Source organism: Gambusia affinis, linkage group LG13 (genome assembly GCF_019740435.1).
Source record: "Gambusia affinis linkage group LG13, SWU_Gaff_1.0, whole genome shotgun sequence".
Classification (NCBI taxonomy): domain Eukaryota; kingdom Metazoa; phylum Chordata; class Actinopteri; order Cyprinodontiformes; family Poeciliidae; genus Gambusia; species Gambusia affinis.
This window is the reverse complement of record NC_057880.1, coordinates 12,743,609-12,763,380: the sequence shown is the minus strand read 5'-3', so window position 1 is coordinate 12,763,380 and position 19,772 is coordinate 12,743,609. Positions and strand designations below refer to the sequence as shown.

General features: G+C 37.3%; 1 protein-coding gene across 22 annotated transcripts in view; it reads left to right on the top strand.

Annotated features, from left to right (window-relative positions):
• Positions 1 to 19,772, top strand: part of kcnma1a (potassium large conductance calcium-activated channel, subfamily M, alpha member 1a) — a 152,126-nt gene that overhangs the window by 108,900 nt on the left and 23,454 nt on the right. For 5 of the 22 annotated variants that reach the window (XM_044137377.1, XM_044137378.1, XM_044137385.1 and 2 more), the window contains 2 exons: positions 13,023 to 13,116; positions 18,818 to 18,944. In XM_044137377.1, coding sequence (XP_043993312.1) covers positions 13,023 to 13,116; positions 18,818 to 18,944 — 221 coding nt within the window. Of the gene's footprint in view, positions 1 to 123; positions 133 to 3,562; positions 3,737 to 7,996; positions 8,039 to 8,410; positions 8,492 to 13,022; positions 13,117 to 18,817; positions 18,945 to 19,772 lie in introns of all 22 variants that reach the window. The other 17 variants (XM_044137382.1, XM_044137364.1, XM_044137362.1 and 14 more) reach the window with 11 other exon arrangements.

Genomic DNA, 19,772 nt, shown 5'->3' with positions numbered 1-19,772 from the left:
TGTTCTGTTGTCCTTTATTGTTTTTGTTTCCATGTTTCTTTATGACGAGTGACAAACTTTTGATGTATTTCCTTCCCTGCTGCCATTGGAAAACGCCTCTTTATTTTAACTACTCATTGGTAGTGATTTATTGTGAGTAAAACAAAAAATGGGTGTCTTATTACCCAGAGTGCAGTGTGTTTTATATTTTTCCTCTTTAGCCAATAGTACATTGTATCTATGTTGCATGTACCAGTGTAGCTTCTGCATCCCTTTCCTCGCCTCTCATTTCTTACACTGTGCTCAGACCAGACCAAACCGAATGAGCATAAATTAAGCTTTAAACCAACATCGGGGCTTCTCCTATTTTCTTTTACCAACCCAAAGACACTAACTAGAAGAAAAGAAATTAAGTGCAACCTAATTGGATGTGACTATCGACCTTTGCGGTTTTTGGTCACAAATTGAAAATCTCATCTTCTTTATGTAGAAACCAATCTGCTCTGAGATTTTTGTCATTATCCCACAATAAAATAATTTAAAAAACAAGATGTCAAAGTGTAACCATATGCAGGCAAGAGCTGGTGACATTTAAATTGACCTGTTTTCTTTCAAAAGAACATTTGTGCAGCTATTCTTTTTTCTTTTTCTTTCTTTTTTTTCCTCCCACAGAGCAGAAATTGTCCTTGTGGGAAGTTCTGTTAAATCCTAACAAGCGAAGTTGCCAAAACACAATCAAAACAATCTGGTCTCTTTCTTGTCCCACGTTTTTCTGTGATCTCAGCCTCTGTATTTCCTCAACTCTGGCTGAGTTTTCAGTTATCATCTTCTCCCTTCAGACTTGAAATGCCGCTGCAACAGTGTTGCACATTTCAAATCTGGGAAGTTGTTGGGCTCTTTATATTTTAGACTCGCTGCCCTGGGTGATAAGTCCTTTACAAATGCAGAAACAATAAAGGTCATAGCATTCTGCTGCCACTAGATGGCGATAATTTTCCAGTCATGTACAATACTAAATGTAAATGTTGATGTCTGTGGAGGAAACTAAAATCTCCTGAAAGCTGTTCAGCAAAAATACAAGGATAGGTGTGTGGATTTGTCAAATACATGTACTCAAAAATTTAACATGTCTTACAGATTTAAACACACCTAATTTGTTGCGTCATTTTGTACTCTTTGATGTTTTATGTTTACATGATACATTCATTGCTCAAATGATTTGAGGCATCTGTATCACTTTCCTTGCACTCTTGCTGAATAATAATAATAAAAAGCTTTTGGAGGGGATTTATATCAGAATGCTGCTCTCTTGGGGACATCCTTTATATTCAACATATCACCTCCGAATGTTTATGTTTGAGTGTGATGTCCTCCGGTGAATTGTTAGAGGGAGGGACTTATCAAACACCCAATCAGACAGTTTAACTCGGTTTATGTTATGTTGAATCATCAGTTCCGATGCCCTATAATGAACAGCTCATGGTCCTTGACCAGAATCTGGTTATCTGTGAAGTCAGAAGTGAAAGACAATGTCAGAGTGTGTGTGAGTGAGTAGATGTATGAGTGTCTTTTGTTTCCCATCTCTCCCTTTCCATTTTGTTAGAAATCTTCATTGTTACATATATATACTGTGTACCAAGTAGTCATGCAAAAACTCTGAGTTTCAGCAAATTCAGCATGATGTTACAGTCTCACTGCACCTGTTTGCCCACGCCTCCCCCAGAACTGGTTCATTAATGTGAACAGTTATCCCCTTTCCCTGTTGCTCACAACAAAACTGCACTTTTTGCATGCTGTTCATATGCTCATGAAGCATACGTGCATGCTACTCGATAAAACAGTCCCTGATGCCTTCTGCCAAGTTTAAACCTATTACTTCATTCAAAATCTGCTTTTCCAATCTGAGTCATCGGTCATGGATGTTGAAAGTGTCTTTGCACGGGTGCCAGACTGTATTACTGTGCTGTCTGTTTGCACCCCTCCGTTGAGAGAATGGGTATCATGGACTGTTTCTGCCCAGAGTCACAGCAATCTACAGATGCAGCTCTGGGGATTTTCACTGCTCCCCCTTGGATTCAAGGTTTCATACAATGTAGACCAACACATAGCCATACATATGTGGTTGACTGGTCATTAATAAGTTTAAGGTAATGCAATGTTAGTTATGTAATACATAATGCAATTTACCAATACAAATTAAATTCTAGGCTGTTCTCAATTTGCCTAGAAAGTCAAACTTTGCTTAATTCCTACTTTAAGGGTCTTTTTAATAGGATTTCCTGATTACAAGCTCAGAACTTTTCTATTTTTGAGTACGAATTGAATGGACTACTTCCCTTTGGTATGAATAGTTATAAGAACATTATTCAAAGTATTTATTTCTAGCCTTCTTGTGAGCAGACATTGTTTATGTCTACTGGAAGCAAAGTCACACTGTATGCGAGGCTATTGTTGCTATAGAACGTCTTTATACGAAAGACAGATCTTTATGTAGTACAGTTTTCTTTAAAATAACTTTCTCTGAGTTTGCAACATAAAAGTAGCTTACAGTGAGTTTCTCTGCAATGTAGCAGTGCTCAAATGAGGAATTCATTGATCAGAAAAAAGATTAGATTTTTGAGTTTCTGAATTCTGGTCACGCTCTAAAATCAGACAGTTTCAGCAGATTGCTTGGTGCAGCTCTAATCAAAAGTGATATTTCAAATAATACAAACAATTCTTTGACTAAGTTTGTACTTCAATAAAGCCACTTGGTTAACTTATACTGCAAGTCACAAAAAGCAACAAAGCCCTAAGCTGTTGTTAAGTAGGTTGACTTTATCATTGATTTTTCCTTCTACCAGGGAGAAAAAAAGCCATTTCTCTCTTCAGAGTTGACCAGGTCTCCTTAACACAGCATAATAACACCAAAGCAATCCATTAAATGTTTATACAATAGATTAGCAACCAATCAAGATGCACAGCAGACTGAACACCCTTTGGGGAGTGGAGCAGTGAAACGGCAGGCTTTGGAAAAAGCATGAAGTGACCAGTCTAGTAAAGTAGAGTAGTGTGATGCCGTGGACACAGCCTCCGGCTGCATGATGGGATACAGGTACGTGATCCGCTCTGAAGGCAAACAGATAGAAGATGTACAGATGTATGATTGAATGTACATATAAGGTTTGCTGCTGAAAATATTGCTCATGCCTCTTTTTCCTTGAATGCCTCCCCCCTCACTCTCCCCTTGTTATCTGCCTCTCTTTCCCATAGTTACAGTTTTGTCTTTTGAACCTATTTCAGTCTTAGCACACAGCTTGACCTCCTTAAGAATCAGAAATTTTCCAGACCTCATCTGATTGTTACATTTTGAAAACTTTTCAACTTTGTCAAACAGCAAAACTGAGTGAAATTTGATGAATTAATTCGTAAATTGTAAATGACTGCATGTTGATGTAAATTGGGGCTCAAGTCTGTGGAGCAGGTGGCTAAGGCTTGCACTTTCTGATACAGTTACCTTTCAACTTCCCCTTAAATGAAAATTTCTCCTTTTGCCATTAACCTGCTGCTTTTCCTCTCCTCTCATCCCAAAACATGATTGTAGCCAAGATGTCCGTCTACAAACGAATGAAACTGGCATGTTGTTTTGATTGCGGCCGTTCAGAGCGAGACTGCTCTTGCATGTCAGGCAGTGTACATAGTAACATGGACACCCTTCAGAGGGCCTACCCACTTTCCTCTGTCTCTGTTCATGATTGCGCAACCACTTTACGTGCCTGTAAGTTACACCGCCCAACACATGTTGTTACATGTCTGTGATGAGTGTTTTATTTTTTTTCTCTCATGCGGAGGTATTCAGTGTGTCTGTATGTCGTCTACGTGGTGTGACCTGTTTCTTGTGACACCATAGTTTGTGAAGCTGTGGCCGATGTGAATTTTGTTTTAGGGTTATATCTTAGCTATTTTTGTTGCTCTACATTGCGGTATAATGTTTCAAAATGGCAGTTTTGAGTGGTGTGGCTCTGTGGTGGCACTGTACAGTACTGTAGGTGTTAGATACGTGGCTACCGCATGCTGCGTCAGTCATGCAGTTGTGTGAAAATGTCACCTCTCAAGCGTGATGTTAAATGTTTTTTAACTGTTCAAGGTAAGAACTCTACACATACATCGATGGCGGTTCACTTGCAATAATTGTATTGCTGTAATTTGCTGATTGTTGCTTAATTGTCTGATGTTTTTTTAGAGACTTTTAAGTTTATAAAATACTTTGGTTAGATTTTTTAAAATTATTTTTTTAATTTTTCTGCATCTTTTGTTCAGCTGTGCAAATATTGAATTGAATTTCTTTATAAGAAGCAGGGCAAAAAAATAAAAAATAAAAAATAGTTATTTGAGACTCTGGTCCAGCAATGTAAAATAAAAGTGCAGTGTGTATACTGTTCTTTTTTTAAGAGTTCTTTTTGTGTTTTACACTATATAGATTTTTTTTCACATATTTAATACTTCTAGAAAGTGAAAAAGTGCAAAGCGCACTTTGAAGAAAGTTATTTCCTCCCACACACTATGCTGCTTCTGAACTCCTTGAAGGCCTCGTTAACGGTTCAGGCTTTTCTTCTGTTCCTATATTCACCAAAATATATTCCTTGCCTTGTGGCTAGTTTGGCACATCTCGGAGAATAAAAAAAAAAAAAATCTCACATTTGACTGCTTTTTGACCAGTAAGTTAACTAATTAAAGCAGACCTGAGTACTTTAGAAAACTGCTAAAATTGAGCATTTCAGATAGAAGCCAAAAACAAAACAAAAACGTTTTCAGGAGATTTTTGTAGGATTTATTGTGCCTATATGTGTGTTAGATACAATGCTTGCATCTAACACACATATGGGTAATTTTCTCCATTTTTATGATGATTTATGAGATTTTATTGATAATGTCTCATTCAGCCTGAATTTTGAGTGTTCCTTTTGTTGATGACTTGTGTATGGTTTTTAATGGATCACAATTGACACTTTCCACATTAGGACTAAATGATTTGGGTGAATGATATAAAAAAAATCTGTGGGGTAAGATATGGGGGTTTTGTATTGAAAGAAAAAAAGAGCAGAAAAAGCGGTGAAATAAGTTAAAAGTGATGTTGGTTTTATTGAGGAAAGGTGAGAGGACTCCAGCTCCCGGTGAGACCTTCCTTTCCGTTTTCTTAACAAGAGGACGTGGAAATACTAAATTGTCTGTCAATTAGACATGGCAGCAGTAAGCCTTGCTATCAAAGCCTTGGGTTCAGACTTACAGATCTGATTTCCTTTTCAACATTCTCCCACCGTCTGCCGACTCAGTCTAGATTAGTGTCAAACACAGCATGATGAGTTTGGCTTGGCCCCTTGTAGTTGGGCCTGCGCTGATATCCCTCGGTACCAATTACTGGCCATTACATGGTTACTGATCTCACTTTTCCTTCAACCCTCAGTAGGATTTAGGGAAAGCCTCCTCTGTCTTAGATTTCTTTCCCTTTTTAAATCTGAATGAACAAAGGAAGACTTTAGTGATGGAGAGTACTGGGCTTTGTCAAACAGGGGTGGCTGGATTTCCTCCTTCTGCTAAATGGAGAAGAAAAGATAGATTTATTTGTAATAACCACAGCTTTGTTCATTGCAAGTTGATTTTAGACACTTTTATTGAAGTTGATGAATTGGATAGGAGTATTTTAGTTAGTACAGCTTGTGCTCCAATTCAAGGCAGGTATACCACACACACAGACCCTTTTATAATGGGGTTATATCAGAAATCTTTGTGTTGATCTGTAAACTCACAGATTCAGTTTATTACAATTCTGTTGAAGACAGACAGTGAGTAAACCAATATATCTAGTACTGCATAATAATTTTTCTGTTTATTTGGAACATATTGGTACCATCGATTTATAAGAATAACATAATCCCTTTATTTCAACTATAAATTTTGTGTGAAGAAAACTGTAAGCATTAACCTGTGATGCAGATATAATGCATCACATAGTATATTTTACCTCTACTTCTGAACACAGTTATTTTTATATTATGCTAAGAAAAGCAACATAATTTTTTACTACTCTCATAACATTTGCTCATTATTTGTAGGTTGATTCAGTTGTGTGGTTACTCGTTGTCTTTCCAATTTAAAAGGTGGCATAATACAGAACATGACATAAACCCTGAGAGGTAGTTATGTTGAATTAACAGATTTATTTTGGTAAGTTTTCTATTACCAGTTTCCTGTATGTTAAGTGTCATATACAAAACCTTTGTAGTTTCTGTAGAATTGTTCGTTAAAATATATATTTCAGTAGAGGAAAGTATACAGAGGCCTAAAGAGTTTAAACAAATTGCTGACTTAGAGATGAATGGGAATAAAAAGTTATCAAACAATATTACAACACAGTAAAATATGTGGCCAGTTTATGTTGTTTTATAATTCTGACTCTATATATAGTATTACTTATTTATTTGACTTAACGCTTGCTCACTTGTGTGGACATATGAAGCTATATTTGAAAAATAATTTCAGGATTTTATTATATGCAGCATAGATGACTTAGAGAAATTTTAAAAAATCTGAGAAAATTATGAATGAAAGAGATAAAAATCTAACCTAAACAATCATTTTGGGTTCTTTTGTTTAAATTCTTGCCTCTTAATTGTTCACATATTGTTTCTGCTTGTGAACAGATAGTCACCACAATAATAATAAAAAAATATCTCTGAAAATATGTGAAATGGTTCCAACAGGGATTGTTTTAAAAAAAGAGAAAGAAGCCCATATGTAGCAGATGCATAGACATGGACTGTGGACTTTGGGCTATGAAGATGCTTTCAGGCGTTTACAGCCCCCAGGCCCATGTGGGAGAGCGCATTATGAGTGCATTCACTTTTATCTTTGTGTCTAAGCATGTGTGTGAATCTACATCTCATTCCACAGGATTTTTATCTGTTTTGACACAGAAATTATGTTTGCATTTTCATTTTCCCAGCCTTGCTGGTTTGTCACCAAACTTGCTTTGACAGCTCCTGTCCACCAGGCAGGCTTGCCCCCCCACAACCCTTCATCCTATGATGGTGCAGTACGCCCTAGATGCTAGCCAGTTAGTCTGCAGCCTGTGTGGTGCAGGCAGATTGCTGGAGACAGATGCCAGGGCCACTGTGGGTCCCTGTTTTGAAGATCTGTGTCATAGGTCAGCCCTGGGCCCTCGCTGTGACCTTTATTGCTGCGGGATAATTTTGAAAAAAGAGCAACGATCTTCAGCAACTCTGAGCTCAGTTCAAGTACCCACTGCAGTAGCAGTTGAGGAAGTACCAGTTTTTACTATCTTGTCGGTCAAGGTCAAAAGCGGTAATTCCTGGAGAATTACCAGTACGGACATAAACGGAGAACACGGTCGGTCCTTCTCAAGATTGCAAGTGCAGCATTAAATTCACATTTGGAAAGATCCCAGTTTTTAAAATGTGTGTTTGTGCCAACCGTCTGGACTGCACGTGTGAAGAAGTCAGCACTCTGTCAGTTTGGGTGTAGCATATTCTCCATCCACTACAGAATGATTCTTCTTGTGTATTTTCTTTTTTGTCTTAAATACAAACTAAGTAATCCCTGCCATTTTTAAACATACATGTAACAACATTCTATTTAAAATATATATCTATTTATATATGTCTCCACATCTAAAAAGTTATATCTGCACTATATGCATAATGTTACGTTTATCTCTTCAGAAGTTTTTTTAAATTTACCATTAGACGTCATTTCATCTTTCTACAAGTTTAATACACTTTCCTAAAGGCATGGCTCACTATAAATGTACATGTTTTATTACTTTTTCCATTTTTGTTTTGCCATCAGCCTTTGACTTTTTAGCACTTCCATCTGAATTTTGTCATTCTGCCTCCTCTTTATTTTTAGTTTTTCCTCATCCTCTTAAATCATAACACATCTGATTTCGCTTTGGTTTAATCATTTCCACCACTCTTGTGTTGATGTGTCCCTCTGTGTGACCTGCTACTTGTCTTTGCAGTCTCCTCAGCTAAATATAAGTATAATGGATTTGTCAGATCACGTAAGTGTGTTCTCTGCCCTTCTCCACTCTGCTTTAGCTTTGTGTTTAGACTGTAGCCACCCTCATCACGTCACGTAGTGTTTGCTTTGTTGTCCCAAATTCCTTTAGAATGTAATTCTGTTGTCTCTGTATCAAGGAGCCAAACTGTAGATATAAACTGAATTTAAAAAGTGTCATGTTAAATATTTAACGAAACCAGTAAACATAACCATAACTATTTTATCTAATCACATATTAGCCATAAATTAATGCATTCTTGGTGTTTATACATAGTAGAAATAAGTATTTTTTTTTTGTGTTTTTTGAATGGCATGGAATGTAGTTCCATGAAAAATTCTTCTTCTATTCTATTTTGTATTGTGCTGCATGTAGCAGCAGATGGCGCTACAACACCACGGAACAGTGGAAGCCAAAAAGAGGCTGGCGTTCGATTCAAAGCTGATTGCAATCTAGGTAAATCTGTAGTATAAAACTGCTAAGTTAATTACTTGTCACTGTATCAGATAAGAATAAGTTTTATTTTTAAAGACTAATTGTCATGTTTAACATTTTATGTTTTTATTGTTTAGATTTTTTTTTTACTTATGAGGCACACTGATATTTAATATTTTTTTTTTCCTTTTTGAAACAAATAATGGCTGCCTTTTGAGCAGTACTAAAAGAAATTGCATAAATATCAGTTTTATTTCTAATTGTATTAACACAAAATTGCATGGCTTAAAGAGCAATCCCATTGCTGTGGCGATGCAGTTAAAGAACAAAGCTTGTTCATGCAGCTAACACTTAAAGCAAAGCCAGCTCTGCTCACGTGGAACAGTAAAAAAAAATTTAACTGATATGCCTCATCATCCAGTTTACGCTGGGACACAGCGATCTGATAAGGTTTGCATGCAGGACAGTACCATCACGCGATTAGCATTTCAAGAAGGGACAGTTGCCGTCTGGGTTGTTCAGGATGCACAGTGGACCTGCCAGGGCGGGTAAGCACCGTGTAACGCTGCACGTGTTTGACAAGGGCCAGATGAATCCAGGAGCTATCGGTGGCGCCCTGTAAATCAAGGCGGCAGCTGACGGCTGGGATAAACGTCTGTTTATTGCCCGGGGCCACCCAAGCCTGCTCCCTCGCCCAAACAACCAACCGACCAACCATCTTTATGTACCAAAGAGAAGAAAAGGGCTTTGCAATCAACTCTGCAAGCAGATCTTTTACTCACATTCCTCATTTGTCTTCTTGCAGTGTGCTGTATACTGTACATTAAGATTTACAGGTCAAGACTGCAGTCATAGTCAGATAATATGTATGTATGTGTGTGTGTCTCATCACATTGCGGGATGAACATTAGCTGTATGTATACAAATTACATGTGATCATGTTAAATATGTCACTTTGTCATTGGACCTGGTGATTGTCATTTGCAAAATCGAAAGTAAGCAAACTGTTTGAGAATAGAACAAAGATTTTTTTTTTTGGTTTGTTTGAAATTAATCTTTATACATAATCCAAAAGGAAAGCAATAAATCTTTAATAGCTAAAAGGTTTTGCATTAGTAATATTTATAAATTATTAGTTACAGTTTCGTATTTCTCGAAATGAAAGCACTGTTTTACACATTATGCTTGAAATGACAACGCCTGATTGGATTTGACTGGATTGAGCTGAGTTGTGTCTCTGCTTTGTGTTAGCAGAAAGAGAAGCACAAATGAGAAACAGAACTGAGAAGCTTCTAATTAATTCATGTTTGCCACTAAATGCAAAATAAATGTCACTAGGAACATTTCTGTTAGTTTCAACACCAGTTTCAGGGGAAAAAAATGTGATCACTGCTTTCTCATGACCTCGGTTCTTCTGCTTTTAGTTGAAACTAAAATAAGTTAAAAAAAAGAGCAAACTGATTATTGCAGCTACCTTACATATTTTTTGAAATTCTTACATTATGTACATATAAATTGGGACAATTTTTTAACAAGTAAAATCATACTTGTAAGAAGTGTGATATGTAGAGACCAACACAAGCTTTTGCACTCAGTTTTTCTTTCCATTTAACAACAATGAATGGAGTGAGACGATCCTTTTAAAGCCAAACATTACATTCACGAGCGCCATTTCTATCTCCAACATTATCAATGCATTCCCTCCTAATGCTCGACACCCCCAAATAAGACCTCCTGGTCAATTGTGGAATAGCTCCCCCTTGTTAATTACCGTAGAGGATGCTCACTCCCTATGTAGCTGGGACCTGGAGCTGACCCCGCGCCATCACGCCTCGAGATCTCAGGTCTGGTAGAAATGACAGCCAGTCCCTGATCCAGGTCTGCTGTCTGCCGGTGAATTACTGCTAATTCCATGCCGCTTAGTCACATTAGGCACTATAGGTTGTCTCCATTTACCAGGAAGCATCTTTCTGTATTTCCACCTCTCCCGTTTCTTGTTTGCTACACGACTGTTCACTCGACTGCCGATGCAGCTGTTGTTGCCTGTGCCGTTTTGCACGGATTTGCCTCCCAATCTAATAGTTATCTCACTAGGTGACTTTTGAACTACAAAAAAAAAAAAAATTACCTTAAATTTAACAAAAAAGACTTACTTTTTAAATTTATTTTCAGAAATGTTGCAGACATGGTGATCTTTGAGGAATAAGAAAACTCAGGGAAAACCTTTTAGGATGTGATTTAAAGCTTAGAAAAATGTATATGCTAAAGTGTTATTTATGTATAATCGAAAAAACATCACATCAAATCTTTATGGACAAAAAGTAAAGAGCAGAATGTTCTTACTTAAAATAAAATTAAATCAAAGAGGATAAACTATGTGGAAAATGCTGCATTATATTTAAGGAGAAATAATTATTTGCAAAGTAAAAACAGCCTAAGTTGTTAGATACTCTGAAAGTCCATCTCCACAAACAACATATCATAAAATGACATTCATATTTCTTATCTTTTCCGAGAAGAAGTAAGTGCTGCACAAGATCAGGTGTTCAAATAATAGTACAATTCTACATGCTTGGAACAGTTGCGTCCTGCAGCGTTCACATTGATTTGCACTAATATCATGCTGTGTTATTGATTTCTAACCAAAGGACTGATGGGGGTTTGAAGTGACGGTGCACTTGGCTTGGCGAGCGCAGATTGGAGAGGAGTATCTGGCTGCCTGTCTGAAAGCTCTTGAAAACTACAAGGCGACAGTAGTGAAGATCAGACTGCTGTCAGCGTGACTGAAATCTTCAGACGGCTGGTCCTGGCCGCACTCTGGCTCTGAGACCCAAAAGAGTTTAAAAAAAAAAGACTTTCATTTTTCAACAAGGCTAAACATAGCTGACAAGAAACTAGGAGAGAAGTGCCTGAAGAACAACGTCCTGCGAATACATCAAAGCTTTACACACATATCGAATTTTAACAGAAATCATTCATCTCATTAAAACGTACAACACCAGTCATGCCTTTCTTATACTCAATGATAATGTGCCTTTACAAGCTGCTTTCAGAATTTATAGCCCACTAATCCATAGCTTGTTAATGTTCCTTCACCTTATTATGTGAGCTGAGTGCTAAATCCTCTTTTATCTTGGAGATAAACATGTGGAGGAGCAGTGGTGCTCAAAAATAAAATTTAGGAAATGTATTTAAGATTCATTTCCAAACCACATTTATTTCATTGTTGATGCTTTTGTCTGTGCCCCACTGATAGTGATAGTATAAGTCTTTTAATGGCAAATATTATTGAGGGTTAAAGTGCCTTGGAGAAGTGAGAAGCTTTTTGCCTTCTTTCAAACTACAAAGTTGAATGCACTTTATTAGATTTTTTTGTATTACACTAACACAATGTAGTGCATATTTGCAAAATGAAAAAAAAAAAGTAATATACATTTTTCAAAAATAAAAATCTGAAAACCATGGAGTGCCAAAGTATTCAGTCGCTTTTGCTATGAGGGCAACAAATGAAATCCAGCGCGGCCCACTGCCTTCAAAAAATCACCTGATTAGTAAATAGAATCCATCTGGGTGTAATTAGATCTCAGTATAAATCCAGCTGTTCTGTGAACGCCTCAGGGGTTTATTAGTGCACATCATTGAACAAACTGCATCATAAAAACCAAAGAACACAGCAGACAGGGAGAAAATCGTAGAGAAGTTTAAAGCAAGATTAGGTTATACATGATATCTCAAGCTTTTAGCATCTCACAGAGCTCTGTTGATTCTTTCATTTGTAAATGGAAAAAATGTGGTAGAAATGCAAACTTGCCAGGATGTGTAGGAGTTCACTGAAGTTACAAGAAAATAATTTATCAGGGAAGTAGCCATGAGCCCAATTTTAACTGGAGGAGTTGCAGAGATCTATAGCTCAGGCATAAATATAAAATTATGTAACACTGTACATTAAGTTGAACACGTCATCCCCAAAGTAAAACGTGGAGCTGGCAGCATCATGATGTGGTGATATCTTCCCCTTAACTGGGATGAAAATGTGTGTAAAAACGTTTTTATATTTTATTCCACTTCACAGTTGTACATTTCTGCTGGTCTTTTATATTCAGCCCAATGAAATACACTGAATATTGTGATTGTAAAGCGACATGTTTGGCCAGAAACCATAAACAAAGTGCTTGAGGTTCACTTAGATGTTTGACTTTCTCTGTACAGGCTCTTAAGAAAATGTACCTCAAAGGAAACGTAAACATAGGCGTATTTAGGATGTTAGCCTTCAGTGTCAATTTTAAGCTACTATGCATATTTTCTCTCCTGGCTTTTATCAGATTTATCATTATGTTACTAATGCTTCTTCTATATATCTTCAATTTGACACAGAGTCATTAAGTTTTATTTTCTTCTGTTTAGATTTTATTTATGCAACATTTAATTTTATTTGAGTATTTAATTTTGTTTGCAGTTACTGATTGCTGGCTACTTTTTTTTTATGTGCGGCTCATCACTCACTTTCCCAGCCGTCTTTCCCTGATCTAACACTCTGCCCATGTATTTGCAGTTGAGGATGAGCATCCATCGACTCTCTCACCCAAAAAAAAGCAGCGCAATGGGGGGATGCGAAACTCGCCCAACTGCTCGCCCAAAATGATGAGGTAAGAGACAATGATCTTATTCTCCTTGCAGCCTTCAAACAGAAAAGGGGAGGGGGGGATGAAGGACGGATAGATGGATGGATAGAAGTGAAGAAGGGTGGGTAAAATTTGTGTCTGACAGAGATGCTGCTGATGGTGGGAGTTTCAATGGATGGGAGGGGGCAAATTAGGAGTGGCAGAAGAGCGAGGTAAGAAACTCAGCAAAAGGAAAAAAAAGAGAGGAGAAATGCCCTGTTAAGCTCTGACTGTTAAGGGTGGCATGCTGTCAGCTGTTAATGACAGAGCTGAAATAATATTTCTGTCATGAAAAGCAGCTGTGAGGAGCCGTTTGAAAACTCCTCTGGCTTTAAAGTCCCAGCTGTCACCTCCTCCAGTCTGGTCCGCATGTACTACTTAAACAATGCTGGCACTAATGACACCGGCAACCAATCAGAGAGACCTGCATGGTTACTTTGCCCTCAGGCTACTGCTCTATTGTGGGAACCCCTGTGAGTACTGTTTCTGGTACTTAAGGCCATATGCAAGATGTATCCTCGCAATCAAATATGAATTTGGATATTACCTTCCTTTTATCCTGTCCTGTGGAATTAAACTGCTGTTAATTGATTTTGAAAGATAAAAGGGGCGGTGTTTTTTTAAATTTTTTTTTTGTACACCTCTAACTGAGAGGCTGTGTCAGACACACAGCAGCAAGCACGAGCTTACACCAACACATTTGTTTTTAGACTTTAATCACAAAATAATGTGTACCAATTTACTTGCTAGTTATTTTGGCAGCTTTCAATCAATATTTTTGACTAACAAAGATTTAGGTTTCAAAAATCTAATCAAATTCCAACCAATTCTTAAATGGTTTACTATCAACAAAATTAAATTATAACACTTTTCACTTGCTTACTCAAAATATTTTGTTTAATTATATAATTTAATTTGAAAGAACAAGTCAAAAATTAAAAAAACCCAGATAAATGCTGTGCATTTATAATTTTTGATCCAGAATCACCTTACTTAAGATATTGAAAACCTACAAGTGCAAACTGATCAATACCAAATACCCTTTATTTACAAATATACAGTTTCTCAGCTGCAGTTATTTCAACATTTCTCAAACATAAGTTTGATGAATGTTGGGTCCTCTTTCGCAGTAGGTTCTATTCATGACTAACAAGCTCTGTAACATAAAAGTGAGAACTGTTTTAAGAATTAGGTGTGAAATGCCTAAATAGTTACTGAAATGGTATTCTTAAACTATTCCATCAAGGTGGCATGTAAACAGCTAAAACGTGCCGTGCAACGGCAACAGACGCCTTTGGCTTAAAAAGTGTAGCTTGCCACCATGTTTTGACTTTGGCATTAACGCTTCTTTAGTGTTAAAGCTGGATGAACCTTTTAAATCTGCTCTATCAACATAGCATGGAACATTTTTACCTGAAAACAGCTAAGACATTGTGTTCATTAGAAATTACTTTGTCAGACTTCAAAGAAGCTCAGCTTGCTAGCTGTCAAATCTGCTTCCACATTAGCAAGCTGGAGCTTAGCACTGTTGCTAAACATTGGCATAAAATGAAATCCTTGCTTCAAACTTTCTCAAGCATATACTTGATGACGGTTCTTAAACACTCTACAATTGTAATAGCTACAACACAAAATCAGTTTGCTACACTTTTTTTAATAGTAATTTAAATTTCATATTTATTTTTTTAAATATTACCTGACTGTTGTCCTTCTCAATTATGCTGCTACACTAGTTGTGTTTTTTTAATTGTAAGAGCAAAATAATAAATCAACTCATTAAACCTTTACATGAAACTGAAAAGACGTATATATTCTTTTGTTGTTATTGTATCTACAGATGCCTTATTGTTCTGCATTGTCTTCATATTCTGCCGTAGTTCTTTGTATCTTAGTTTTTTTCTAGGATCCCTTAGGCAGCGATCTTCCTTCTGCACTTGTGTGCCTGTGTGATTTTGTCCAGCATACTTGCCTGCCTGCCTGCCTGCTTGCCTCCCCCTCAGTTCTCCACAAAACAAGGACTTAATAAGCCTTTACACTTGCCAAACCATTAGCTCGACATAGAGTCATACCCCTCAGTCTAGTTTGCAACGGAGTACCATTTTAGGATGCCCTTGCTTAGAGGGTAAAAAAAAAGAAGAAAAAAAACCCTACAAAAACAAGACACTGGCACATTTCCAGCTAACTGCTTGTTTAAAAGGCTGTTTAGTTTGCCTAACTTAAAGCACAAAACCTTTTCTTCTCATCGCGCTCTGCTTAAGAGATGGTCCCTGTTTGCCATGTAATATATGCATCTCTGCTTTGATCTCACAGTGATAATAATCCTTGCGAGTTATTTACTCAGTTTCCAAAACACTTCAAAGTGGTGTCAAAGTTTTCTCTGCTTTAGGGGGGCTTCTGTATACTGCTGGCTCTTGGGTACTGGCATGACAGGTCCTCTGTTATATGTGTAGATTTTCTTTTCTCCAAGACTTTGCCCGTAGCAGAACATCACATTATCCATTATAATCCAGTGCCCCTGTTAACATATAATACCATATATATATAAATATATATAAATATATATATAACAGATTAACTTTATGAGATGGATTTTAATGCACAATGAAGAGTGATCGCTTGAAGTAGCCCCAGGGAAACTTTATTCACCAATCAAGGCAAGGGAAAACACAATAGCGAGCTAGTAGGAGAGCCAACATACGTATCAAGTATTATTATTTTTTTTTTTTTATAGGACTTGCTGCCTGAAGGTCTTTGTAAATAAATAATGATCAACAGATTGGCTGTGGGCTTTTGAAAAGTATGCCTTTGTCAGTTTGCATGATGGGGAAATTTTCAAAGCAAGAGGCTGCCTTCATAGTCTGGCAGGGAGGGATTGGGGGAGCACGCCCATCCCCAGCCTGTGACTGCAGACTGATGCACTGGAATAACTCAACTCTGTTTGAAATGTATACAGCGGGAAAGAGCTGGAAATAAAGGGAGAAAGGGGCACGAGGTACTGGAGGGAGAATGGATGTAAGAGAATTACTGCTTGTGCTCCTTACAAAGTGATCTTCAAAAATTTTAAAGGATCCTATGCTACTTGCAAAATTCTGGAAAGACGTAGAAGTTGATTTGAGTATTTTGAGTGTCCATCCATACATTCATGAGTTTTGTATTTATTATTGCTCAATAATATAGACTGTAAATTTATTTTAAAAGCATGTGTATTAACACTTTAAAATGTTTAAAGAGAATAAGGAATAGTTGAGGATGTTGAGTCTGGAAAAGTGTTGAATTTGGTCATGAAAATTTCAACCCTGAACGAGACAAGATAGGAAAATATTTGGTTTGTAGTCTGACATTCGGGGTTTGGCGGGGGAAAAAACTTAGAATCACAAATTTGCATTAAGCGTTGTGTTTATTTCTTAAAACAGCATTGTTCAGCAATCTCATTCTATAGAATGAGATTATAATGAACTACTCATGGCTTTAACACCTCTAAACATTTGAGATGGGACATGACTGACAACACGCCTCCACTATCAGAGGATGTCACAGGATCCTCGGCAGCTGATATCCCTTGGGCGTGGCCCTGTAGCACAGAAGTGGTGTCTGCTCTCCCGGAGCCTTGTGGTAGGTTCAGCCTGAGGCGCGGAGGAGGAAGGGGAAGGAGGAAGTGGAGGAGGTGCACAGAGCCTGTGACAGGCTGCCAGTCACACTGCTGACAGCTCTGTGAAAGATAGCTGTCTTGGCAGAGCGAGGTGGAGCGGCAGCCCGCCTGCATGCGCTAGTCAGCCTGCGTGAGGAGGCGAGCTGAGCCGAGCAGATTGAAGTGACGGAAGGAGAGAAGGGGTGGAGGGGCGCTTGGCGGAGTTGATTGGCGCAACACGCAGCTCTGGATGAAAGATTCAGGCTGAGTGTAAAAACACTAAATGCTGTCAGTGTTATTATCACCTGCTCTAACTGATGGAGGGTAGAAGGGGAACGAGAGCTGGAAAGAGAGGGTGGCTAATTGACAGCTTTTTTTATTTAACTCCTGCTTTCTCTCCAATCGGTTGGAGGGAAAGAGGAGATGACATCAAAGTCTTGTCATTGAATGGCAGTGTTGATAGAGGAAATAGAAAGTGATAGTGAGAGAGATGTATGTCATACTCTTGGGACGTTTTCTCCCATAATATTCACGTCTGTCTCTCAGCGGTTCTGTGTTTTAGGAGGTTGCACTCACTGCTTGCTTATTTGGGTTACACAGTAAATACAATAACTTCTGCATCTCGGTTGTGAAAAAGTGAGAACATGTCTTGTATAATAAGTGAAAGGACAGTAGACAGGTTGTAACTGTTGCCCCTTCATGGTCAGTGTTACACTGGATGAAGCTCAAAAGCCCACTGGTGTGGATTAAGCTTGTTTGTCTGTGACATGATGCTAAAACATTTATGGTCATCATTTCAGAAAGCAAAATCTGATTAGGCAAATTCTTAAAATATTTAAAATCAGAGCCTGTCTGAGCATTTACTCCTTGCATGCTACCTACATGGCAGTGGGAACTGAAAAGGAGGGTAAAAGCCAGTAATTGCCCCTGCAATGTCATGCCATTTAGACTGTAAAGCTCAAGCTTTTGTTTTACCTTTTCAGTGTAAGCAAAGAAGGCCTCTGATCTCTTGACAGCAAGAAGAAAAGATGGGTTGATGATACTTTGTCATTGAGGCCCTCATGATTTAGAACTAAAAATGCACAAATTTGAGATTTTGTAGCAGATACCAGTTCCGATTTATCTAAAAATAGCAACTAAATACTATTTTCTTTGTCCACATATTTAAAATATACCAGTCTTTAGCAATAACATTTTTATACTAAAATATTACAATCATTTCTCCTGATTGTAAAAACATACCAAACTTTCAGAGCTTTTCTTCTTTGCATGACTGCAAATACAAAAAGTGAAATGAAATGAATGAAAGACAATTACATCATATCTTATTTATTTGTTTGTAAGACACATTAATTGCAATTCATTTTATTTAGCTTTCTTTTATTTCACTTTTCATTCTGTGAATTTTGTGATGTTTTAAATGTCTGTACATTTTAACTATTTGTTGAGCACACAGTAGACTGCACTGGTGTAGCCCTTGCTCAGGGTTCCCCAGTTTTATTTCAGGAGATTTCCTAGTAAAATAATGGCAAAATAATAAAAAAGAAAAAAAATGCTGTGAAATTCCCAAAAGACAAAAACTGTAAATTTAGCATCAGGTAAAAACAAACAAACAAACAAAAAACATCTTTCTGTGAAAAAGTTAACTTACAGTCAGCTGCTGACATCAAAACTCTCTGTTGTTGTATCCTGAAAGATCAACTCCAGTGCCTCCATAGAAAATATAGTTTCCTTCCAAAGAGCTTCCTAAAACTCTTGTGCTTCCTTTAATTTCTTTTTGAACATCTTACTAATCAAAATAGTGGAGAGTTCTCACAGTAACAACTTCCACACTAAATGCAAATATTGTCAACGTGACCGGGTGGCACTTAATTAGGGCACATTAAACATAATTTCCATAGAAAACAAGGTTTTTTAGAGTCCATCTGGATTCAACAAATTGGCCAATTCATGTTACCAGCAGTTTTTTTTTCTTTTTACTGTGCAAGTGCATAGATATAGAGAATTATTGGAAATCAATCTTCTTTGCATTAAACAAAAGTATTATCTGTTTTTCAGTCGACATGATCCCCTCCTAATTCCTGGAAATGAACAAATTGAGAACATGGACATGAACATCAAGAGGTACGACTCGACGGGGATGTTTCACTGGAGCCCTTCCAAAGAAATCGAGAAAGTCATCCTGGTAAGCATGCTCACAGCTTTGCAGCTGCTGTCCTGTAGTGTGTAGATATGTAAACAATTTTTGCTTGGGAGCAAACATTTCCGATCAACACTGCAGTTACAGAAAAAAATATTCTAACTTGTACTGAAATTTCTTTCACTGCCTCTCTGTTGTTTCAAGGTGAGTTTGTTTAATTTAATTTCCTGTGTACAAGTTCACTCTCAATCTTTTCACACATATACACACTGATACTTCATTGATATTGAAGTAATGCTTAATTGAGTAATGCTAACCTTGTTTTGTTTTTCCGCGACTTACACTTGAGTGGACCTTCTGGTTTTTGAAGATTTACTTTGGTGTCAGATTAAAGTTTACATGAGCAGAAGTTGGTTCCTAAAAACTTTAATGAATGTAATGATATTTATTATATTTATTATATTTATATAATAAATATAATCTATTATATTTATTATATTTATATAATAAATATAATCTATTATATTTATTCCTTAGCAATGTAAAATTGCAGACACAGTGATAACAGCCACTTTGAGCCTCTTCTTCAGTGATGCGCCATGTATTCTGAAACTTTTCGTTTTAACTTCAGTAATTTGAGCTGCTGTAGCTGGAGCACACCAGCCTTCGTTTTGCTCATGCAAAAGCATCCCTTTTGCCATTTCACTGCTGTTTCTACCTTGGGATGACAGCACAGACTGGGAACAACCCATAAAAGAGATTATCTGATTAAGCCATTGACAAGATTGCTGAAAACTTTGCTCTTGCCAATATTTCATAATTCTAACTCGTCAAATTAAAATATTCAGGTGTGTGATATATCCCACTTGCCAA